Source organism: Pistacia vera, unplaced genomic scaffold (assembly GCF_008641045.1).
Source record: "Pistacia vera cultivar Batoury unplaced genomic scaffold, PisVer_v2 Contig52, whole genome shotgun sequence".
Classification (NCBI taxonomy): domain Eukaryota; kingdom Viridiplantae; phylum Streptophyta; class Magnoliopsida; order Sapindales; family Anacardiaceae; genus Pistacia; species Pistacia vera.
Window position 1 is genome coordinate 245,494 of NW_022196357.1, and position 19,213 is coordinate 264,706.

The 19,213-nt window shown below is 37.9% G+C and overlaps 2 protein-coding genes across 2 annotated transcripts; one reads left to right on the forward strand and one right to left on the reverse strand.

Annotated features, from left to right (window-relative positions):
• Positions 1-10,017: 10,017 nt before the first annotated feature.
• Positions 10,018-11,263, forward strand: LOC116106591 (myb-related protein 308-like). Its single transcript, XM_031392963.1, has 2 exons — positions 10,018-10,225; positions 10,330-11,263. The coding sequence occupies exons 1-2, from the start codon at positions 10,093-10,095 to the stop codon at positions 11,004-11,006; spliced, it is 810 nt and encodes a 269-aa protein (XP_031248823.1). The 5' UTR covers positions 10,018-10,092; the 3' UTR covers positions 11,007-11,263.
• A 1,573-nt stretch (positions 11,264-12,836) lies between these two features.
• Positions 12,837-17,094, reverse strand: LOC116106592 (probable S-adenosyl-L-methionine-dependent RNA methyltransferase RSM22, mitochondrial). The gene is made up of 12 exons (XM_031392964.1): positions 16,901-17,094; positions 16,535-16,800; positions 16,289-16,362; positions 16,081-16,175; positions 15,478-15,575; positions 15,208-15,291; positions 14,881-14,961; positions 14,653-14,751; positions 14,431-14,526; positions 14,060-14,139; positions 13,514-13,602; positions 12,837-13,383 (listed from the first exon to the last, which is right to left on the reverse strand). Exons 1-12 carry the CDS (start codon positions 17,031-17,033, stop codon positions 13,046-13,048), a joined length of 1,533 nt encoding a protein of 510 aa, XP_031248824.1. The 5' UTR covers positions 17,034-17,094; the 3' UTR covers positions 12,837-13,045.
• Between the last annotated feature and the right edge of the window lie 2,119 nt (positions 17,095-19,213).

The window sequence follows — 19,213 nt, forward strand, 5'->3', positions numbered from 1 at the left end:
CGCCGAGTGCGACTTGATTGTAATCAACCATTAATATAATCACAGTGGACATAGGATCTGCCTTAGAACATCCGAACCACTTTAAAAATTGCTACCTGCTCAATCTCTCTTTTTACACTTTCGTACCACGTGTGATTTCTAAGTCCGCCTAGCACTTCACATGCATGAATAGTTGGTGTCAAAATCAAGCATCAAAAGTATTATTATAATCTTATGAAGCAAACGACAACGGATTCATGTAACAAAATAAGTTTACATTGTGTGCAAAATAATAATAAACTTTACAGATTTTGTGCAATAAAAATTTGAGTATATAGCTCAACTCCAGTCCAAGCTCTGGTTATATAGTCATCCTTTTCGTTTCTTGTTTTAGGTAAAGAGGTGATATTATAAAGAATAAAGAATCAGACCACCAAGGAGGTTTCTTAGAGAGTTAGGTTTCCTGGACATGCCCAAGGACCAAACAAAAAACAATAAAAAGAAGCCAGGATTTACAATCCCTATGAACCAACAAGCTAGTCTTGATGAAGCATACACATAAGCATATCAGCATCACAAAAATAGGGCAGATATTTGATAAAGTGGGCTTGGGTAGAACTCACTCCCAAAAGCTAGTTCAAGGAAGGAGGGAGCCCAACCATTAACATACACCGTAATAGCCCACTATTGGGGCGGTGTGAGACAAATTCAACTTCTAACACCCTTTTTCGCGCTCAGCGTGCAAGACAAAGGTCCAAACCCATCATCGCCCCAACCAAAGAGGGGAGAGAAACAAATATGGCTCTAATTCCATGATAAAATTTAAGGTAGGTCTAACTCCTCACCTAATAAGGCCTTATTGGGTGAGGAGTCAAGCTCACCTCAAATTCTATCATGATATCAGAGCTAGGCCTAGTTGAGCTGAGTGCTTGACTAGCGGGTGAAGAGTTAGAACCCACAACTACCTCCATTAATAGGCATGATCCAACATATATAGGCTTGACTGTAAGGGGGAGTGTTGGAGTCCAACACCGACTAAGCATGCTTAAGTCTACTGGTTTATAAGAGAGAGTAATCCTTCTATTCAATAAGACCTTATTGGGTGAGGAGTCAAACCCACCTCAAATTCTATCACTATTGTAATCTATACACAAAGACCAACCACCAAAAGCCCAATACATACAAAAAGAATCAGTAGACATTGCACAATTATATTATTATAATCTTATTAAGCAAACGACATATGATTCATGTAACAAAATGAGTTTACATTGTGCAAATGCAATAAAAAATTGAGTATATACTTATTGATGCTTGATTTTGACACCAACGACTCGCACTTGCAAAATGCTAAGAGAGTCTTAGAAATTACACGTGATGGATCCATGAGATTTGAATATGGTGCTGAGATTATATATGTTGCAGAAACATAAATATGGTTGCTGAGATTATATAGTTGCAGAAACATAAAAAAAAATATGGCAAGAGAGGTTTTTATAGTGGTTCGGATGTTTAAAGTAAATCCTACATCCACTGTTATTTATATTCTCCAACCATTTCTATGATATTACCCGTAGGCATAAAAATAGAGAAAACTTTGTTTACAGAGAGAAATAATGAAGCTCAAATGTTTGTCTACCTCTCCTTGCCAGGTTCTCCTTTTTGTAAAGAGAGGTGTCAATTTATGCACCTTCGAAGTCATGTAATGAGTGCTTTGAAGTTATCTTGACACATGGAGAGCTCTCATTCATCCTTATCTTAAAATGAGATAGGGGTTATATAAAAAATATCTGAGGCAGTATGGGCTTGCAGCTAGTCACTTCATTTTTTAGACACTTGTTGAGTGACATCAGGTGATTTTACGCATAACAAAACCCCCTAGTTTTGGAGTACGTAATTGCACTTCAAAAACTTATGTCTTAGTCTGAATGGTTGTCGTGCTATAGGCTGCAGTCTGGAACTGAAGAGCTCGAACTATGCTTGGTGCAATAAGGTGCTAAGAGCTAGGACTGGATGAGAGATTGGAGCGATCTAAGCTAAGCGCGATCTGATAACTGACATGAAATGTCCAGTAAGAATTCCTGGAGGGAGCTAACATCAGAAGCCCAAACGCACGGCTTAGAGGTCTTAAACAGATAAGCCAACTTAAAACAGCCATAACTTTTTATCGGAAGAGTTTTGGAGCCTGTAAGTATCCACAAAGCTTGTTCTGAGCTCTACATCGTGGCACATGGGGGACCAAGTTCGAGCCATTTTAGGGCCAAAATCCACCATTTAGCATGTTTCGAGGTTGTTTTGAGTTTTCTATGGTTTTTTCTAACGTTGGTAACTGGTCGCTATCTGAGAAACATAAGAATACAACTTGAGGCTGTTCACAATCTCAGAATGATGAGAGTTGATCGCGATTTGAGAGCTAGGGCTGATCGCGAGTTGATAGGAGTCGACCTGAGAGTCTAAGGCATGCGATCTGAACGATCTGATGCACACGATCTCAAGTAAAATAGTGAGCTTATGAGCTCAATTAGAGAGCATAAGGAGCTCAATTAGAGAGAATAAAGAGCTCGATTGAGATTATAAGAATCTCGATTTGAGAGCATAAGGAGCTCAATCTGAGAACTGGAGAGCTCTTTTACGATCTGAGAGCTTGAGGCTCTTGCGATCTAAGAGTTTAAGGAGTTCAATCATAAATAGAAAGTAGTTTGATCAGAAAGCATGAAGCTTGATCTGAGAACACAAGCAGTTTGATCAGAAAGCGTGAAGCTTGATCTGAGAACTCGAGATCAGCGATCTAAGTGCCGAAAGCGCGATCTGGCTGCTCAGAGGCGATCTAAATTATCTGACGCATCATCTCAACGATCTGAGCGTGCGATCTGCGATCTGGCCAGCGATTAGGCTATCTAAGTGTGTGATCTGCGATCTAAAACGCAATTGGAGAGCTCTAATGCATGCAATCTACAATCTGACCACGTGATCCGAGAATTTGATGTGTACGATTTGCTATCTGTCCACGTGATCTGAGAACTTGATGCATGAGATTGCGATCTAACTACACGATCGGAGGGCTCTGATGCGTGCGATCTGAATTGGCATGCGATCGGAGAACTCTGATGCGTGCGATAGCAGTCTGGCCACGCGATTGGAGAACTCTGATGTGTGCGATCTGATTTGACCACACGATCCGAGAACTCTGATGTTGCGATCTGCGATCTGATGGCTCGATGAGTGCAATCTGCGATCTGGCCACGCGATTAGAGAATTCTTGTGCTTGCGGTCTGCAATCTGGCCACGCGATTGGAAAACTCTAATACGTACGATCTACGATCTAACCACGCGATCCGAGAACTTGATGCATATGATGCGACTGACCATGCGATCCGAGAACTTTGATGCGTATGATCTGCGATTGACCATGCGATCCGAGAATGATACGGAGATTTGCGATCTAACCGTGATCGGAGGGGTCTGATACGTGTGATCTACAATTTGGCCATGCGATCAGAGAACTCTGATGCGTGCGATAGCAATTGGCCACGCGATTAGAGAACTCTGATGCGTGCGATCTGTGATTTGACCACATGATTCGAGAACTGATATGTGTGAATGTGATCTAACCACGCGATCTGAGGGCTCGATACGTGGATAGCAATATGGCCACGTGATCGGAGAACTCTGATGCTTGCGATCTGCAATCTAACCACGCGATCCGAAAACTCTGATGCGTGTGATCTGCAATTGATCACGCGATTGGAGGGCTCTGATGCATGCGATTTGCGATTTGACCACCCATCGGGGTGCTTGGACGAAGGTTCGAGACCTTGCATGGGCCACCAAACTGGTTCAAATCTCAAACAACGTAACGAGTTACGAGACCAAGGATTCTGGAGCACGTTATATTTCCTGCATTATATTCTGCTCATGCGTATGCTGTTCACTTTTACTACTCCAATTTGCAACTTCATCCCAATCACTCCTCGTAATTTAATAAGTTCTTGTTATAATATAAATAATTACTTCTGGGTGATTGAGTGATTCGACAAGGGACTCTTGAGTTCGAGTCTCTCACCTGTTACTAATAAGGGTAACCATTAAAGCTTTTAGCTGGTCGATAGTTCTAGGGTTTTAGGAAATTATTTGAGATACATGTAAACTGATCCGACACTCACGATCATCACAAAAAAAAAAAAGGGTTCTTGTTCGTTGAGTTAATTCATATATTCAATAATTCAAAGTCTTGATGCTTGGTCAGTACAACAAAATAATGTAGATCGATCAAAATACTTTTAAGATCTGATTTACCTACTGTTGATCATATGGTTTAAAATATGTATATTTTAATTATTCATTGTTTTGGGAACACAATTGAATGTGTGGTCTAAATGATAGGGATTCTTCTCTTCCATTCACGAACAGTCTCCGTAGTGCCAGCAAACTCAAGAATCATAGTATAAATCTAAAACGTGGTAGCTCTTGGCCAAAAAAAATTTGAGGAACACTAGCTGGATTTAAAGCTTGCTCCAGTCCAAACTCAAGATACGATTGTATTTGTTATGCCCAAAAACCAGGGCTGACATAAGCTTAAATCAGTAGAAGTCAATCAGAATTTAGGAAGGTTTTCTGCCATTTGGATACAGCCATGTCCCGCAAGGACAAGAGGGGTAAGGTCATCGCCAGTGAGGCAGGTGAACGCCAAACTTATGAGTGACTAGGAATTGTCTACCTATTGAAGCCCTACGCGATTTAAGGATATCTCTCGTATAGACAACCAATAGGAAACGGGTTAGGAATTGTACCACACCTGCCCGCACGTAGATTCATAATTACCAGCTTGAATCCTTCGACTATAAATAGAGGGTTCTCCTCTATTTTATAGGATTGGCTCATCCACCGCACAAAACATACTCTCTCTCTCTCTCTCTCTCTCTATTTTTATTTTACTTTTTCTATTGTAGTTCAGCTCGCCGAGTGCGACTTGATTGTAATCAACCATTAATATAATCACAGTGGACATAGGATCTGCCTTAGAACATCCGAACCACTTTAAAAATTGCTACCTGCTCAATCTCTCTTTTTACACTTTCGTACCACGTGTGATTTCTAAGTCCGCCTAGCACTTCACATGCATGAATAGTTGGTGTCAAAATCAAGCATCAAAAGTATTATTATAATCTTATGAAGCAAACGACAACGGATTCATGTAACAAAATAAGTTTACATTGTGTGCAAAATAATAATAAACTTTACAGATTTTGTGCAATAAAAATTTGAGTATATAGCTCAACTCCAGTCCAAGCTCTGGTTATATAGTCATCCTTTTCGTTTCTTGTTTTAGGTAAAGAGGTGATATTATAAAGAATAAAGAATCAGACCACCAAGGAGGTTTCTTAGAGAGTTAGGTTTCCTGGACATGCCCAAGGACCAAACAAAAAACAATAAAAAGAAGCAAGGATTTACAATCCCTATGAACCAACAAGCTAGTCTTGATGAAGCATACACATAAGCATATCAGCATCACAAAAATAGGGCAGATATTTGATAAAGTGGGCTTGGGTAGAACTCACTTCCAAAAGCTAGTTCAAGGGATGAGGGAGTCCAACCATTAACATACACCGTAATAGCCCACTATTGGGGTGATGTGAGACAAATTCAACTTTTAACACCCTTCTTCACACTCTGCGTGCAAGGCAAAGGTCCAAACCCATCATTGCCCCAACCAAAGAGGGGAGAGAGAAACAAACATGGCTCTAATTCCATGATAAAATTTAAGGTAGGTATGACTCCTCACCTAATAAGGCCTTATTGGGTGAGGAGTCAAATCCACCTCAAATTCTATCATGATATCAGAGCTAGGCCCAGTTGAGCTAAGTGTTTGACTAGCGAGTAAAGAGTTAGAGCCAGCAACTACCTCCATTAATAGGCATGACCCAACATATATAGGCTTGATTATAAAGGGGAGTATTGGAGTCCAACACCGACTAGACATGCTTAAGTCTACTGGTTTATAAGAGAGAGTAATTCTTCTATTCAATAAAACCTTATTGGATGAGGAGTCAGACCCACCTCAAATTCTATCACTATTATAATCTATACACAAAGACCAACCACCAAAAGCCCAATACATACAAAAAGAATCAATAGGCATTGCACGGTTATATTATTATAATCTTATTAAGCAAACGACATATGATTCATGTAACAAAATGAGTTTACATTGTGCAAATGCAATAAAAATTTGAGTATATACTTATTGATGCTTGATTTTGACACCAACGACTCGCACTTGCAAAATGCTAAGAGAGTCTTAGAAATTACACGTGATGGATCCATGAGATTTGAATATGGTGCTGAGATTATATATGTTGCAGAAACATAAAAAAAAATATTGGCAAGAGAGGTTTTTATAGTGGTTCGGATGTTTAAAGTAAATCCTACATCCACTGTTATTTTATTATTCTCCAACTATTTCTATGATATTACCCGTAAGGCATAAAAAAATAGAGAAATACTTTGTTTACAGAGAGAAATAATGAAGCTCAAATGTTTGTCTACCTCTCATCTGCCCAGGTTCTCCTTTTTGTAAAGAGAGGTGTCAATTTATGCACCTTCGAAGTCAATGTAATGAGTGCTTTTGATAGTTATCTTGACACATGGAGAGCTCTCATTCATCCTTATCTTAAAATGAGATAGGGTTTATATAAAATATCTCTGAGGCAGTATGGGCTTGCAGCTAGTACACTTCATTTTTTAGACACTTGTTGAGCTGACATCAAGGTGATTTTTTACGCATAACAAAACCCCCCTAGTTTTTGGAGTACGTAATTGCACTTCAAAAACTTATGTCTTAGGTCTGAATGGTTGTCGTGCTATAGGCTGCAGTCTCGGACTGAAGAGCTCGAACTATGCTTGGTGCAATAAGGTGCTAAGAGCTAGGACTGTGATCTGAGAGATTGGAGCGATCTAAAGCTAAGCGCGATCTGATAACTGACATGAAATGTCCAGTAAATGAATTCCTGGAGGGAGCTAACATCAGAAGCCCAAACGCACGGCTTAGAGGTCTTAAACAGATAAGCCAACTTAAAACAGCCATAACTTTTTATCCGGGAAGAGTTTTGGAGCCTGTAAGATATCCACAAAAGCTTGTTCTGAGCTCTACATCGTGGCAATGGGGGACCAAGTTCGAGCCATTTTTAGGGCCAAAATCCACCATTTCAGCATGTTTCGAGGTTGTTTTGAGTTTTCTATGCGTTTTTTCTAACGTTGGTAACTGGTCGCTATCTGAGAACTAAGAATACAACTTGAGGCTGTTCACAATCTCAGAATTGAGAGTTGATCGCGATTTGAGAGCTAGGAGCTGATCGCGAGTTGATAGGAGCTCGACCTGAGAGTCTAAGGCATGCGATCTGAACGATCTGATGCACACGATCTCAAGTAAACTAGTGAGCTTATGAGCTCAATTAGAGAGCATAAGGAGCTCAATTAGAGAGAATAAAGAGCTCGATCTGAGATTATAAGAATCTCGATTTGAGAGCATAAGGAGCTCAATCTGAGAACTGGAGAGCTCTTTACGATCTGAGAGCTTGAGAGCTCTTTGCGATCTAAGAGTTTAAGGAGTTCAATCATAAAATAGAAGTAGTTTGATCAGAAAGCATGAAGCTTGATCTGAGAACACAAGCAGTTTGATCAGAAAGCGTGAAGCTTGATCTGAGAACTCGAGATCAGCGATCTAAGTGCTCGAAAGCGCGATCTGGCTGCTCAGAAGCGCGATCTAAATTATCTGACCGCATCATCTCAACGATCTTGAGCGTGCGATCTGCGATCTGGCCACGCGATCTAGGCTATCTAAGTGTGTGATCTGCGATCTAACCACGCAATTGGAGAGCTCTAATGCATGCAATCTACAATCTGACCACGTGATCCGAGAAATTTGATGTGTACGATTTGCTATCTGTCCACGTGATCTGAGAACTCTGATGCATGAGATTTGCGATCTAACTACACGATCGGAGGGCTCTGATGCGTGCGATCTGAATCTGGCCATGCGATCGGAGAACTCTGATGCGTGCGATATGCAGTCTGGCCACGCGATTGGAGAACTCTGATGTGTGCGATCTACGATTTGACCACACGATCCGAGAACTCTGATGTGTGCGATCTGCGATCTGATGGCTCTGATGAGTGCAATCTGCGATCTGGCCACGCGATTAGAGAATTCTTGTGCTTGCGGTCTGCAATCTGGCCACGCGATTGGAAAACTCTAATACGTACGATCTACGATCTAACCACGCGATCCGAGAACTTTGATGCATATGATCTGCGATCTGACCATGCGATCCGAGAACTTTGATGCGTATGATCTGCGATCTGACCATGCGATCCGAGAACTCTGATACGTGAGATTTGCGATCTAACCACGTGATCGGAGGGCTCTGATACGTGTGATCTACAATTTGGCCATGCGATCAGAGAACTCTGATGCGTGCGATATGCAATCTGGCCACGCGATTAGAGAACTCTGATGCGTGCGATCTGTGATTTGACCACATGATTCGAGAACTCTGATATGTGTGATATGTGATCTAACCACGCGATCTGAGGGCTCTGATACGTGCGATATGCAATATGGCCACGTGATCGGAGAACTCTGATGCTTGCGATCTGCAATCTAACCACGCGATCCGAAAACTCTGATGCGTGTGATCTGCAATTTGATCACGCGATTGGAGGGCTCTGATGCATGCGATTTGCGATTTGACCACGCCATCGGGGTGCTTGGACGAAGGTTCGAGACCTGCATGGGCCACCAAACTGTTGATGCTTGATTTTGACACCAACGACTCGCACGTGCAAAGTGCTAAGAGAGTCTTAGAAATTACACGTGATGGATCCATAAAATTTGAATATGATGCTGAGATTATATATGTTGCAAAAACATAAATAAAAGAGAGGTTTTTATAGTGGTTCGGATGCTTAAAGCAAATCTTACATCCACTGTTATTTTATTATTCTCCAACTATTTATATGATATTGCCTATAAGGCATACAAAGATGGAGAAATACTTTGTTTACAAAGAAAAATAATGAAGCTCAAATGTTTGTCTAGCTCTCATCTGCCCAGCCTCTCCTTTTTATGAAAATAGGTGTCAATTTATACACCTTTGAGGTCAATGTAATCAGTGTTTTTGCAAGTTTCCTTAACACATGGAGAGCTCTCATTCGTCTTTATCTCAAAATGAGATAGGGTTAGTATAAAATATCTCTGAGACGGTATGGGCTTGATAGCTAATACACTTTATTTTTTAGACACTTGTTGAGCTGACATCAGAATGACACCAGGATAATTTTTTAGACACTTATTGAGCTGACATCAGGGTGATTTTTTTAGGCATAACAATACTTAGCTCAACTCCAGTCCAAGCTCTGGTTATACAGTCGTGGTTTTCGTTTCTTGAGGTAGGTAAACTAAAAGCCATTAATCTTCATCCAAAGTAATTACAACGTAGCGGGTCAAAGATTTATTTTTTAGTCTTAACAAATGCAGTCATCCCAAATATTCAACGTATGAGAACTCAAAGGAGGCGGGATCTGGTGATTTTTATTTCCAGCTTCGAAGACATTAATATAAACGGTCAAATTAATATGTTTGAAAATAAAATATATTAGTTAAAAAATAAAGTAGGCATACGTATTGGAATGTAAAAATCGGTCAAATAAATATGCTTAAAAGTCACTATCATCAACGAAATTTAATTATACAGAAGATAAGTTTGAGAAGCAACCAGTTAAGAGAATATAAGATATATTTAATGAAGAGAAGTGTAGTTGAAGTTTCCTTATCTTGAGGATTAATTAATCAATGGAATAAGTTAAATCATTTGAAGAATCCTTTATAATATATATAAGCATGTGAAATGTGATGGCTTCTATCATTTGATATTTCTATTGTCAAAGTTGATAAATTTGTATTGGTTTGAATATAATTAAAAGATGACCTCAGAATAGTCTCATGTCACATCGTTCCTGGCCCTTTAAATGGTGGCCAGGGAATTTTAGCTAATTGTGCTTGACTTGATTTTTCTCTCTTTCATTGGCATTGAGATATTTCGCAAGAGAGGAAAAATGGGAAGAGCCCCGTGTTGTGCTAAAGTGGGTTTGTATAGAGGTCCATGGAGTGTCCAAGAAGATGCTTTGCTCGTTAACTATATTCGAGTTCATGGTGAAGGCCACTGGAGAAATCTGCCTAAAAATGCTGGTAATACTAATATATACTCTAAAGAAATATTACAAGTATGTATATATATTAATTCATTTAGTTTTATTGGTCAGATTTTGATTGTTTGATTTGTTTGTGTGAAGGGCTACTTAGATGTGGGAAGAGTTGCAGGCTGAGATGGATGAACTATCTGCGACCTGATATTAAAAGAGGAAACATTTCACCAGATGAGGAGGAACTTATCATCAAGCTTCATTCTCTTCTTGGAAATCGTTGGTCTCTCATTGCTAAAAGGCTTCCAGGTCGAACCGACAATGAGATTAAAAACTACTGGAATTCTCATCTGAGCAAAAGAGTGGAAAAAGGTGAAGAAAGTAAACCAAAAACATCAAAAGCGGTGAAGAAAAGGAGCCAGTCCACAACTGAAAAGAAACTCAAGAAGAAGAACGAGGAGAAAACGACTGCAAACGAAGAGACAATTACAAAGACCAAAGTGTATCTTCCCAAGGCTGTTAAGGTTTCTCCATACTTCCATGCAATCAGTAACATGGGTTTTGAGAACATGGCAAGTGGATCATCGTCATTATCTAGCCATGGAGAAGATAATATTATTAAAGCAGATGATCCAGAGGTTGCGTTGAATGATTCTCCAGCTCCATGCTGGCCTCCTCTTATAGAAGAAGAAGAAGAAGTTAACAACGCTCACATTAACGAAGAATGCTACAGTTTGACTGATAATAATGCCTGCGATAATTCATTTCTAAACTTTCTTGATGGATTTCTTGAAGAGTATGATCAGGATGATCTGCTTCTCAGTTAAGTTAACTGGAGGTCAACTTGATCGATTTAAGTCCTTTTCGATCTGTTTGATTGTTAATGTCTCTAGTGATTGATGAATGTTTGTAAATTGTAAATCTATTGCGTTGAGTTTCCTGGTCAATTAGAAGTAGCCAACCAGCATATTCTAGTGGCATTAAATAATATTATCTACCATCCATTTTGTATCATGTTCATAACTAAAGAATAAATAAGTTGGTCTGTCACGTCAGTTTCGTCAGATGGCTTTCTTACTTTGCATTTCGTTCTTAACTATTATGGGCGTGGAAATAATTAAGATTACTTCTTATCTTACGATTACTTGATTATCATGTTTGGTTATTCAATAATATATAAAATTTTGATAATTTTATATTATTAATAATTATTGTTGTTAATAATATTATAGGTAATCTGATTACCTCAATTTTCTTAGGTATTATAAGATTATCAAGGTAATCTTATTTTTGTTACAATTTCATCCTTTATTAATAAAAATTTTAGACAATAATTGATATATCATTTCAATTTACTCTTGTTCAATTAAGGTTTTAGATAATAATGTCCTTATATTTAAAACAAATTATAGACTACCATCGCCACCATTGCTGACAGCCGGCCAGCCACCATGGACCACGGAAAGTCGCTGAAGTCCCTAAAAATGACCGAGAGTCACTGGGAGGCTCCGAGAGGCTTTGATATGGTCGTTTCTAGTCATACTGATGGCCAAAAATGGTCATATCAGGCCAGATCTAGGCCAGATCTGGCCTTTAACGACCATAGATCTGGCCATTAATGGCCATGGACCTAGAGGTTAACGGCTAGATCTCACCCAAATCTAGCCGCTAATGGCCAAGGATTTGGCAGGAAATGGCTAGAATAGATCTGGCCTGATATGGCCGTTTCTAGCCCTCAATATGGCTAGAAACGGCCATATCAGAGCCTCGCAATCACGATGAGCTATTCACAGCGACCTTTGACGACTTTCGACGATGGTTTGCGGTGGCGGCAGGCGGCGGTAGGGGGTGGGGGTGATTTTGTCATAAATTAAAGTTTTATATAAGTGGGGGTGTTTTAGCTAAAACTAAAATATTGGGGGTTAAAAAAACTATTAAAAAATTAATAATAAAAATAAATTATATTAATATTTTAAGAGAGGGTAATTTAGTAATTTAAATAACATACCCACCAATTTATTCCCCCTAACTAAACATATTAATATAACATACCCATCAACTAACCAAACACATTTTTCTAAAGATTTCCAATAATCTTCAAGGCAGTATAAGATTCCAGTAATCTAACATTCTCAGTAATTCAACATTCCCTGAACCAAACGTACCCTTAATGACGGTTGTTGTAGCTAGCTACGTAATCTTTAGAGATCCAAGAATAAATTATAATATTGATCTAGGTGGTTGAGTAATCCCACGAGAACTGTATTACTCAAAAGATTCTAAGTTCGAATCGTTCCTCGATTATTTAAAGGGGTAACTACTAGAGCTGTTATTTGATCAATAATTCTAAAGTCTCGAGAAATTAGTTGAGGTGTGTATAACCAATGCCAGCACCATAATCATTAAAAAAAAAAAAAATATCTTGAAATTATAATCCTTGACATTAATTTAATGAAAACATAATTCTGTGAGGAGAGAAAAGAATCTGTTATAGTTGATATATTTATAACCATTTGAGCATCAGAAATTCCGGAATATCCGTATCTAAACATGGCTAATAAATGTGAACCGTTAGCTAGACATCTTTGACAAAGCTCTATGAAACTTTGAATGTGTTCAATGGCCAGCACAAAAGACAAATGAAGGCTGCTGTCTGCTGAGACAAGAAGTAGAAATTCAATTCTATATCTAAAATAAAATTTGTGATACAAAGAATATGAACTTGTGACATTACAAGTCTTGACATTTGATCACCATTTGTTGAAATATTCGCATTTTTTAAGGGCAAAATACAAAGATGATTTCTCACTGATACTAAACTATTTACATTAGTGATTAAAAGGAAAACAAATAGGTTAATTTGGGTTTAGAAGGGCCACAAATCACCCCAGAAAGATTTCCTAGCCAGACGATGTAATATAGGATTCTTGGTCCGTGTCATAACAACATGCTCAAATGTGCCCTCTGAGCAATCCCTTTTGATTGATCGACAGACATCCATGGTAACCTGCCTGCCCCTTTGAACAGGACCAAAGATAATCCTTCCCCAGCCACCCCCAACATTAGCACGGCCTGTTTTATCTTCTTTCTCTTCCACCTCTAAATCTTTGTCAACATCATCATCACCATCAGAGTCATAATAAACTGGATTTACTAACTCATGTCGCCTATCTTCGGCTTCGGCTTGTAATTTAAGTAGATCCTCTGTAAGTACCAACGATAGAATATCAAAATTAGAGCACGACAGATCTTCTGTTACTAGATGAAACCTATTAATTATTTCAGTACACTGGGTAATTAGGGCTAAGAGGAATACAGAGTGTTTGAGATGTACCATAGTCGATTTCAAGATCTTCTGGATTTCTTTTAGCATTTTGCTCCTTCAAAGTATCAAATTCCATACCATCAAGCGGCCAGGGTTCCCTGTCCCAATCATGAGATAAATAATTGAGAAAAACTTTTTTTTTTTTTTTTTTTTATGAGGTGAATGCACTTAGATCATTCAACTCCCAACAAGTTGACTTTGATTCTTCTCTGTGAACCTTAATATAATTCATGCAGACATCACCCCTAGAACTCAAATCATTGCCCCCACGATAACACCGTCATCAGGGCTCATCAGCATGGTCAATCAGGGCTCGTATGATTGTTTTAGTCAATCATCAAAAAAGAAAATATATAGACAAATCAGAAGGTGGTTCACACAATTCCATTCTGCAGCAAAGGAATCCTTTGTTTGACTAGATGACATGGCAAAAATAGCAGGTTCGATTGGTTTCGTAGAGAATCTTATTGATACTTGACTATATTAGAAATAGAAACATTTAATTGGTAAATAACCCAATTCACAAATTTAAGAACAGCACTCAAGACTACTAACCTAGGTCTTTGTCCACGTCTGAAAGCAACAAAGCAAAATTTCTCGTCTTCAAATCCACGTAAAGGCTTACCCTTCGTGTGCTACAAAACAATCACAAATAAGCCTCTATTATTTAAAACTCTAGTTGAAAATGCTGTGCCAAAAATAGCTTAAAATTTTACTTGGGTACCCCTGTCAAAGTAACATTGACACTAGTGAGGATAAGACTACGTAGCAATTAACCTTTATGATAACAAAGCAAATGGGTTAACATGATAAGAAAAGAAACCAATTCCTAGTTCACACTCAAAAAACTGCACTACAGCTACATAACAGGTAAAATAAAGATTCTTGCAGGGGGAGACCATGCAAAAAGTGGGTCAAGGAGGAACCTTAGATGCACGCTGTGATGTTGTCCTCTGTAAACGCTGAACGAAATGACAGTATTTTCCGGAATTCACCAATGGACAACGTCCATCATGAGGACACTGCAACAAGAAAATAAAATATTGGACAAGAAAACTGGGTAGAAGAAGGAATAAGGAGGTGAGGAAACTTAGTGAGTATATTAGCATGACACACAGGAGAAAACAAGAAAATATTTCCGTACTCACAGGAGCAACTATATGCACACCACTTCTGAGAGTTGCGACCTCGTTCGAATTTTTGTTGTTTACACCTTTAGACTTACGAGCTTCAGATTTCCGGCTTTTCTAGGAAATGATGAAAGAGGAATGAATTGAGAATTGGAGAAAAAAAAAAAAAAAAAGTAAAATCATAAAATGACAAACACAAGACACTCTCTGTGACAAATGTTGAATAGGCATCCTAAATGAGCTCACCCTTTTCTCCATCCATAATATATGAGACCGCATTTGAGATATGATACTAAATCCCTGTGGTGTACCCGGTTCAACTAAAACCTGACCAGCATTTGATGATACAGAAATCAAAGGAAAACATGTTAGACTGAAAATTGCCAATATAAAAACTATGCAAATAATAACAGATTGACGAGCAATTCTATAAATCATGATATTATCAAAATGTAAAGATTATGTGTTTTTTCATGCATAGCATTAAGTAGAAATATATAATCATCGGAATCCCTCCATCATGCACAATTATAAAGTGAAACATGAAACTTATTGATAAGCCAGGAACAGTACCAGAACATCCCCTGTAAGATCCCAAAGTTGGCGAACTATAGTAATTCGGTCCTTCAGCGACGGTATCTCCCCAAGCACGTAAGACTTAACCCCATTGCCAAGATAATCAATATTAATTAGCACCAGCCAAAAGCCACATACGAAGAAGCACATTACACTGGTTTGAAAAATACTTTATCAAATACAAACATGTTATAACAAAAATTCATGCAAAGCCAAAATCTAACAATTTCAGGCAAATTTACAAAGAATCCTAAAGATACAACTTACAGCAATTACAAGGTCATGTTCCCTCTCAGACTTTTTGATATCTTTACTTAGCGCTTGAATGCTATCGTAGCTATGAATAAGAGGCAAATTCTCCAGGCCTAAAACAATTACGAAATGAGTTAAAATCATAATCGATTACATTACTTGATACATAAGTTTTGGTTTAAAAGATAATGATAATAATAATCAAAATACATACAATCTAGTAATACTGGAAAGTAAACAGAACATCTACTTTTTAATCACATATGATGACAGCCAGTAATATAACTTAAATGCCTCACCATTCAACTGCTTGAAAGGATGTCGGACATGTAAGGAAACATTTAACGAGTTGGTCAGGAGTCAAAAGTCTTGAATGAATGCCAAACCTAGTTAAACTATGTAACAAGTTCATAAATATGTAAATCACAAACAAACCATTGTATAATGAGGTTCTGTAGGATTCATGAATTCAGACATTCCACAATCCTATAGTCATTTAATTGAACTATTGTACAACTGCGACTGGCAGAGAGCAATTACTAAATTGACCCACTATCAAGTAAATTTCTAACCATGGTTAATCAAATGAATAGTAAAAATATTCAGATTGACAATTACCTTGTGTAAGGCTCTGACCTGCACGCTGCATTGATTGGGATGGTTCAACTATATTCACTTTTTCCAAAGAGCGAGGCCAAACTTCTCGCAATGCCCTGACAATATTTCATTCAAGTTACATAAAAGTCCGCTACAATAAAAAAGACGAAAACCATCCCACATCTCAATCACCGAAAACCATAAGTATGCAATCAAACTGAGCTGTTACCAGAAAGCTGAACCAGTGCCAGCACCAAAATCTAGTACTCTTGCAGGTGAGAAACCTGGTAACCTCCTTCGAACCTGAAAACCCAAATTATATTTACAAATTCAATACAATCTTCTCATCAAAACCTCTATTCTTCAGATGGTTTGCCAAAAAAACGTCTGCCCCATTGCTTCCACTACTATATTATATGATAAAGCTAATATAAAGAATACAAAAAATTACCCAACAAATTTAAATATTGAATACCTCAGAGAGAACTCTATAACAAGCAGAATAAACGGCAGGCATTCTTGAAGCAACATAAGCAATACTCTCATCGTCCCTGTACTTAAGACCAATGTCTCCATAAGCGCTCTTGATCTTCCACCTCTTTGATTGCTCCATGGACTTAAAAGGGTCTTCAAAACGCTCCTTTGAAGAGGACTCTGTTAGCATCCGATTCACACCCTTTATTTCGCTTAATGATTCTGACAACCTCAACACTTTCCTCTTCATGTGTGGCTCATCTTGCTCTACACATAATTTTTCAAAAAGAAATATTAATTTCATTTGTTTATATATATGTTAAAAACAAAATTATTTGTATGATAAGATAGTTACTCAGTAGCTAACCTCGGATGTATCTTTTGATTGCACGGCGGAGACGGACGGGGACGATAAGGCAGCGCTCCGATTGTTTGGCGGCGGAGCGGAGGGTCTCCGGATTGAAGAGTTTCTGGGTTGTTTCAGGGATTAGACTAGCCATTTTCTGGTGCCGTTGGTGGTGCGGATCCGACTCAAAAGTGTGTCAAGGTTTTGAAGCTCTCTTAGGGTTTATGGGGAAAATTAGGTTTAAGGACTTCTGGGCACATAATGGGCCCTTCACAAAGCCCAATTTCACAAATTAATGGGCTTCATGGCCCATCATTTACCGAGCCATTTACATAACAATACAGAACAAGTTCTCCTTTATTTAGAACACACGAACACATTATCATCGCCTTCTATATTAAAAAAAAAAACAGAAAATCATTTTATAACAGCAAGTGGATTGTCGTCCATTCAACAATTAGTATTAAAATACCTTAATAACAATCAATTTTTAATTAGGAATTAATAGTTAATTTATAAGGATATGGTTAAGGGTCCATTTTGTACGGCTTGTTCGACCAAAATTTATAGAAGAAGAGTTTATGAAAATGTAGTATTTATAAAAAAAAATTGTTAATTATTTGGTTTGAAAAATGTAAAAGAACTTTTTTATATCAATTTACCCAAATATATGAGAATAGATCAGTCGGATTTTAATTTTTGATTTTAATTTTAATTTTTGCTTAGGCTATTTAGTTTCCATCATCCAAAATTAGAGGTGCTTACAATCAATTAACCGATTTTCTAAATTGAACCGAAACCGAACCGATTAAGGGAAAAACCGGTTTTTCGGTTAACTAGAAAACCAATTAACTTATTTTTTATTTTGATTTTTCCTTAATTTAAACCGGTTTTATATTTTATTATTTTTATAATAAACCAGTTTATAAAACTAGTTCTGGTTTACCAATTCTCATAATCCAGTAAATCGGTAACCAAACCAGAAAACCAATTTTTGTATTTCTTTGAACCGAAACCGAACCGATTTTCCGAATAATCAAAAAACCAGTTCAGTTCGATTTCTACATTTTTTTTTAACACCCCTACCCAAAATGCTCTAGCAGCCACTTCACATTCACTTTGATAGAGGCCAAAACATATGGATCGGAAAATGGCAAACGGCAACCGTCTCGAATGCTAATGTGATATATATATGGGCGTTTGGTTCATGGAATGTTAGATTAGTGGAAAGATATGTTACCTTAAAGATTACTGAGAATCTTTAGGAAAATGTGTTTGGTTAATTAGTGGGTATGTTATATTAATATGTTTGGTTGGAATGAATAAATTGGTGGGTATGTTATTTAAATTACTGAATTGCCCTTTAATTAAATATTATTATTATATTATTTTTTAATATTATTATTATTTGGATTATATAACCCCCCCTACATTTAAAAACTTAGCAAAAACAACCCCATAATAAAAGTTTGGAAAATCAACAAAGCACCCCCACCAACCCAGCCACTGTCGACAACCACCATAGGCCATTGGCTTCCAACAACCTAACAACGTACGGAAGGCAGGAAATGGCCTCCGTGTGCCGTATGGCCATTTCCGGTCAGAGATCTGGCTAGAAATGGCCAAACCTAACAGATCTGACTGTCGACGGCCAGATCCATTGATCTAGCAATCAACGGGCAGATCGATGGCCATTGACGACCACGCCATATCGACGCACGGCGGCCATTTCGACTGCGGTGACTGGCCACGGCAGTGGTTACCAGCGACAAGTGGCTGGGGGTGGTGACTTGGGTAGACTGTAATTTGTTTTGAATTCAAGGGTAATTTTGTCTAAAAAGTTAATTGATTGGGGTGAAATAGTAAAAGCTATATTCATGTAAATAAATTTAAAAGGGCATTATTGTCCTAAAATTTTATTAATAAGGGATAGAATTATAACAAAAAAGATAATATTAGTAATCTTAGAATACCTAAGAAAATTGAGATAATTAGATTACCTCAAATATTATCAATAGTAACCACTATTGATATTTGAAGATTATCAGTATCTTATATTACTTGACAACCAAACATAATAATCAAGTAATATAAGATGACTTAATCCATTAATCTCTAATACCCCGAACCAAACACCCTATATATATATGTGTGTGTATGTGTGTGTGTGTGTGTGTGTGTGTGTGTGTGTGTGTGTGTGCATGTGAGGTTTGGGCCGTTGGCCCCAAAGAAAATTAAGAAATGGTCAAAATGGTCATATTTTTTCATTTTTTTTGCATAGAAGGCTTCTTAACTCTGAAAACGGGATGACTAGGGTTTCTCTGTGACTGGCCG

Coding starts and splice junctions, on each gene's coding strand:
- LOC116106591 (XM_031392963.1), top strand. CDS start 10,093: ATGGGAAGAGCCCCGTGTTGTGCTAAAGTGGGTTTGTATAGAGGTCCA. Junction 10,226..10,329: donor AAATCTGCCTAAAAATGCTG/GTAATACTAATA, acceptor GTTTGTGTGAAG/GGCTACTTAGATGTGGGAAG.
- LOC116106592 (XM_031392964.1), bottom strand. CDS start 17,033: ATGGCTAGTCTAATCCCTGAAACAACCCAGAAACTCTTCAATCCGGAG. Junction 15,292..15,477: donor AACATGACCTTGTAATTGCT/GTAAGTTGTATC, acceptor AATGGGGTTAAG/TCTTACGTGCTTGGGGAGAT. Junction 14,962..15,207: donor ATCTTACAGGGGATGTTCTG/GTACTGTTCCTG, acceptor AATGCTGGTCAG/GTTTTAGTTGAACCGGGTAC.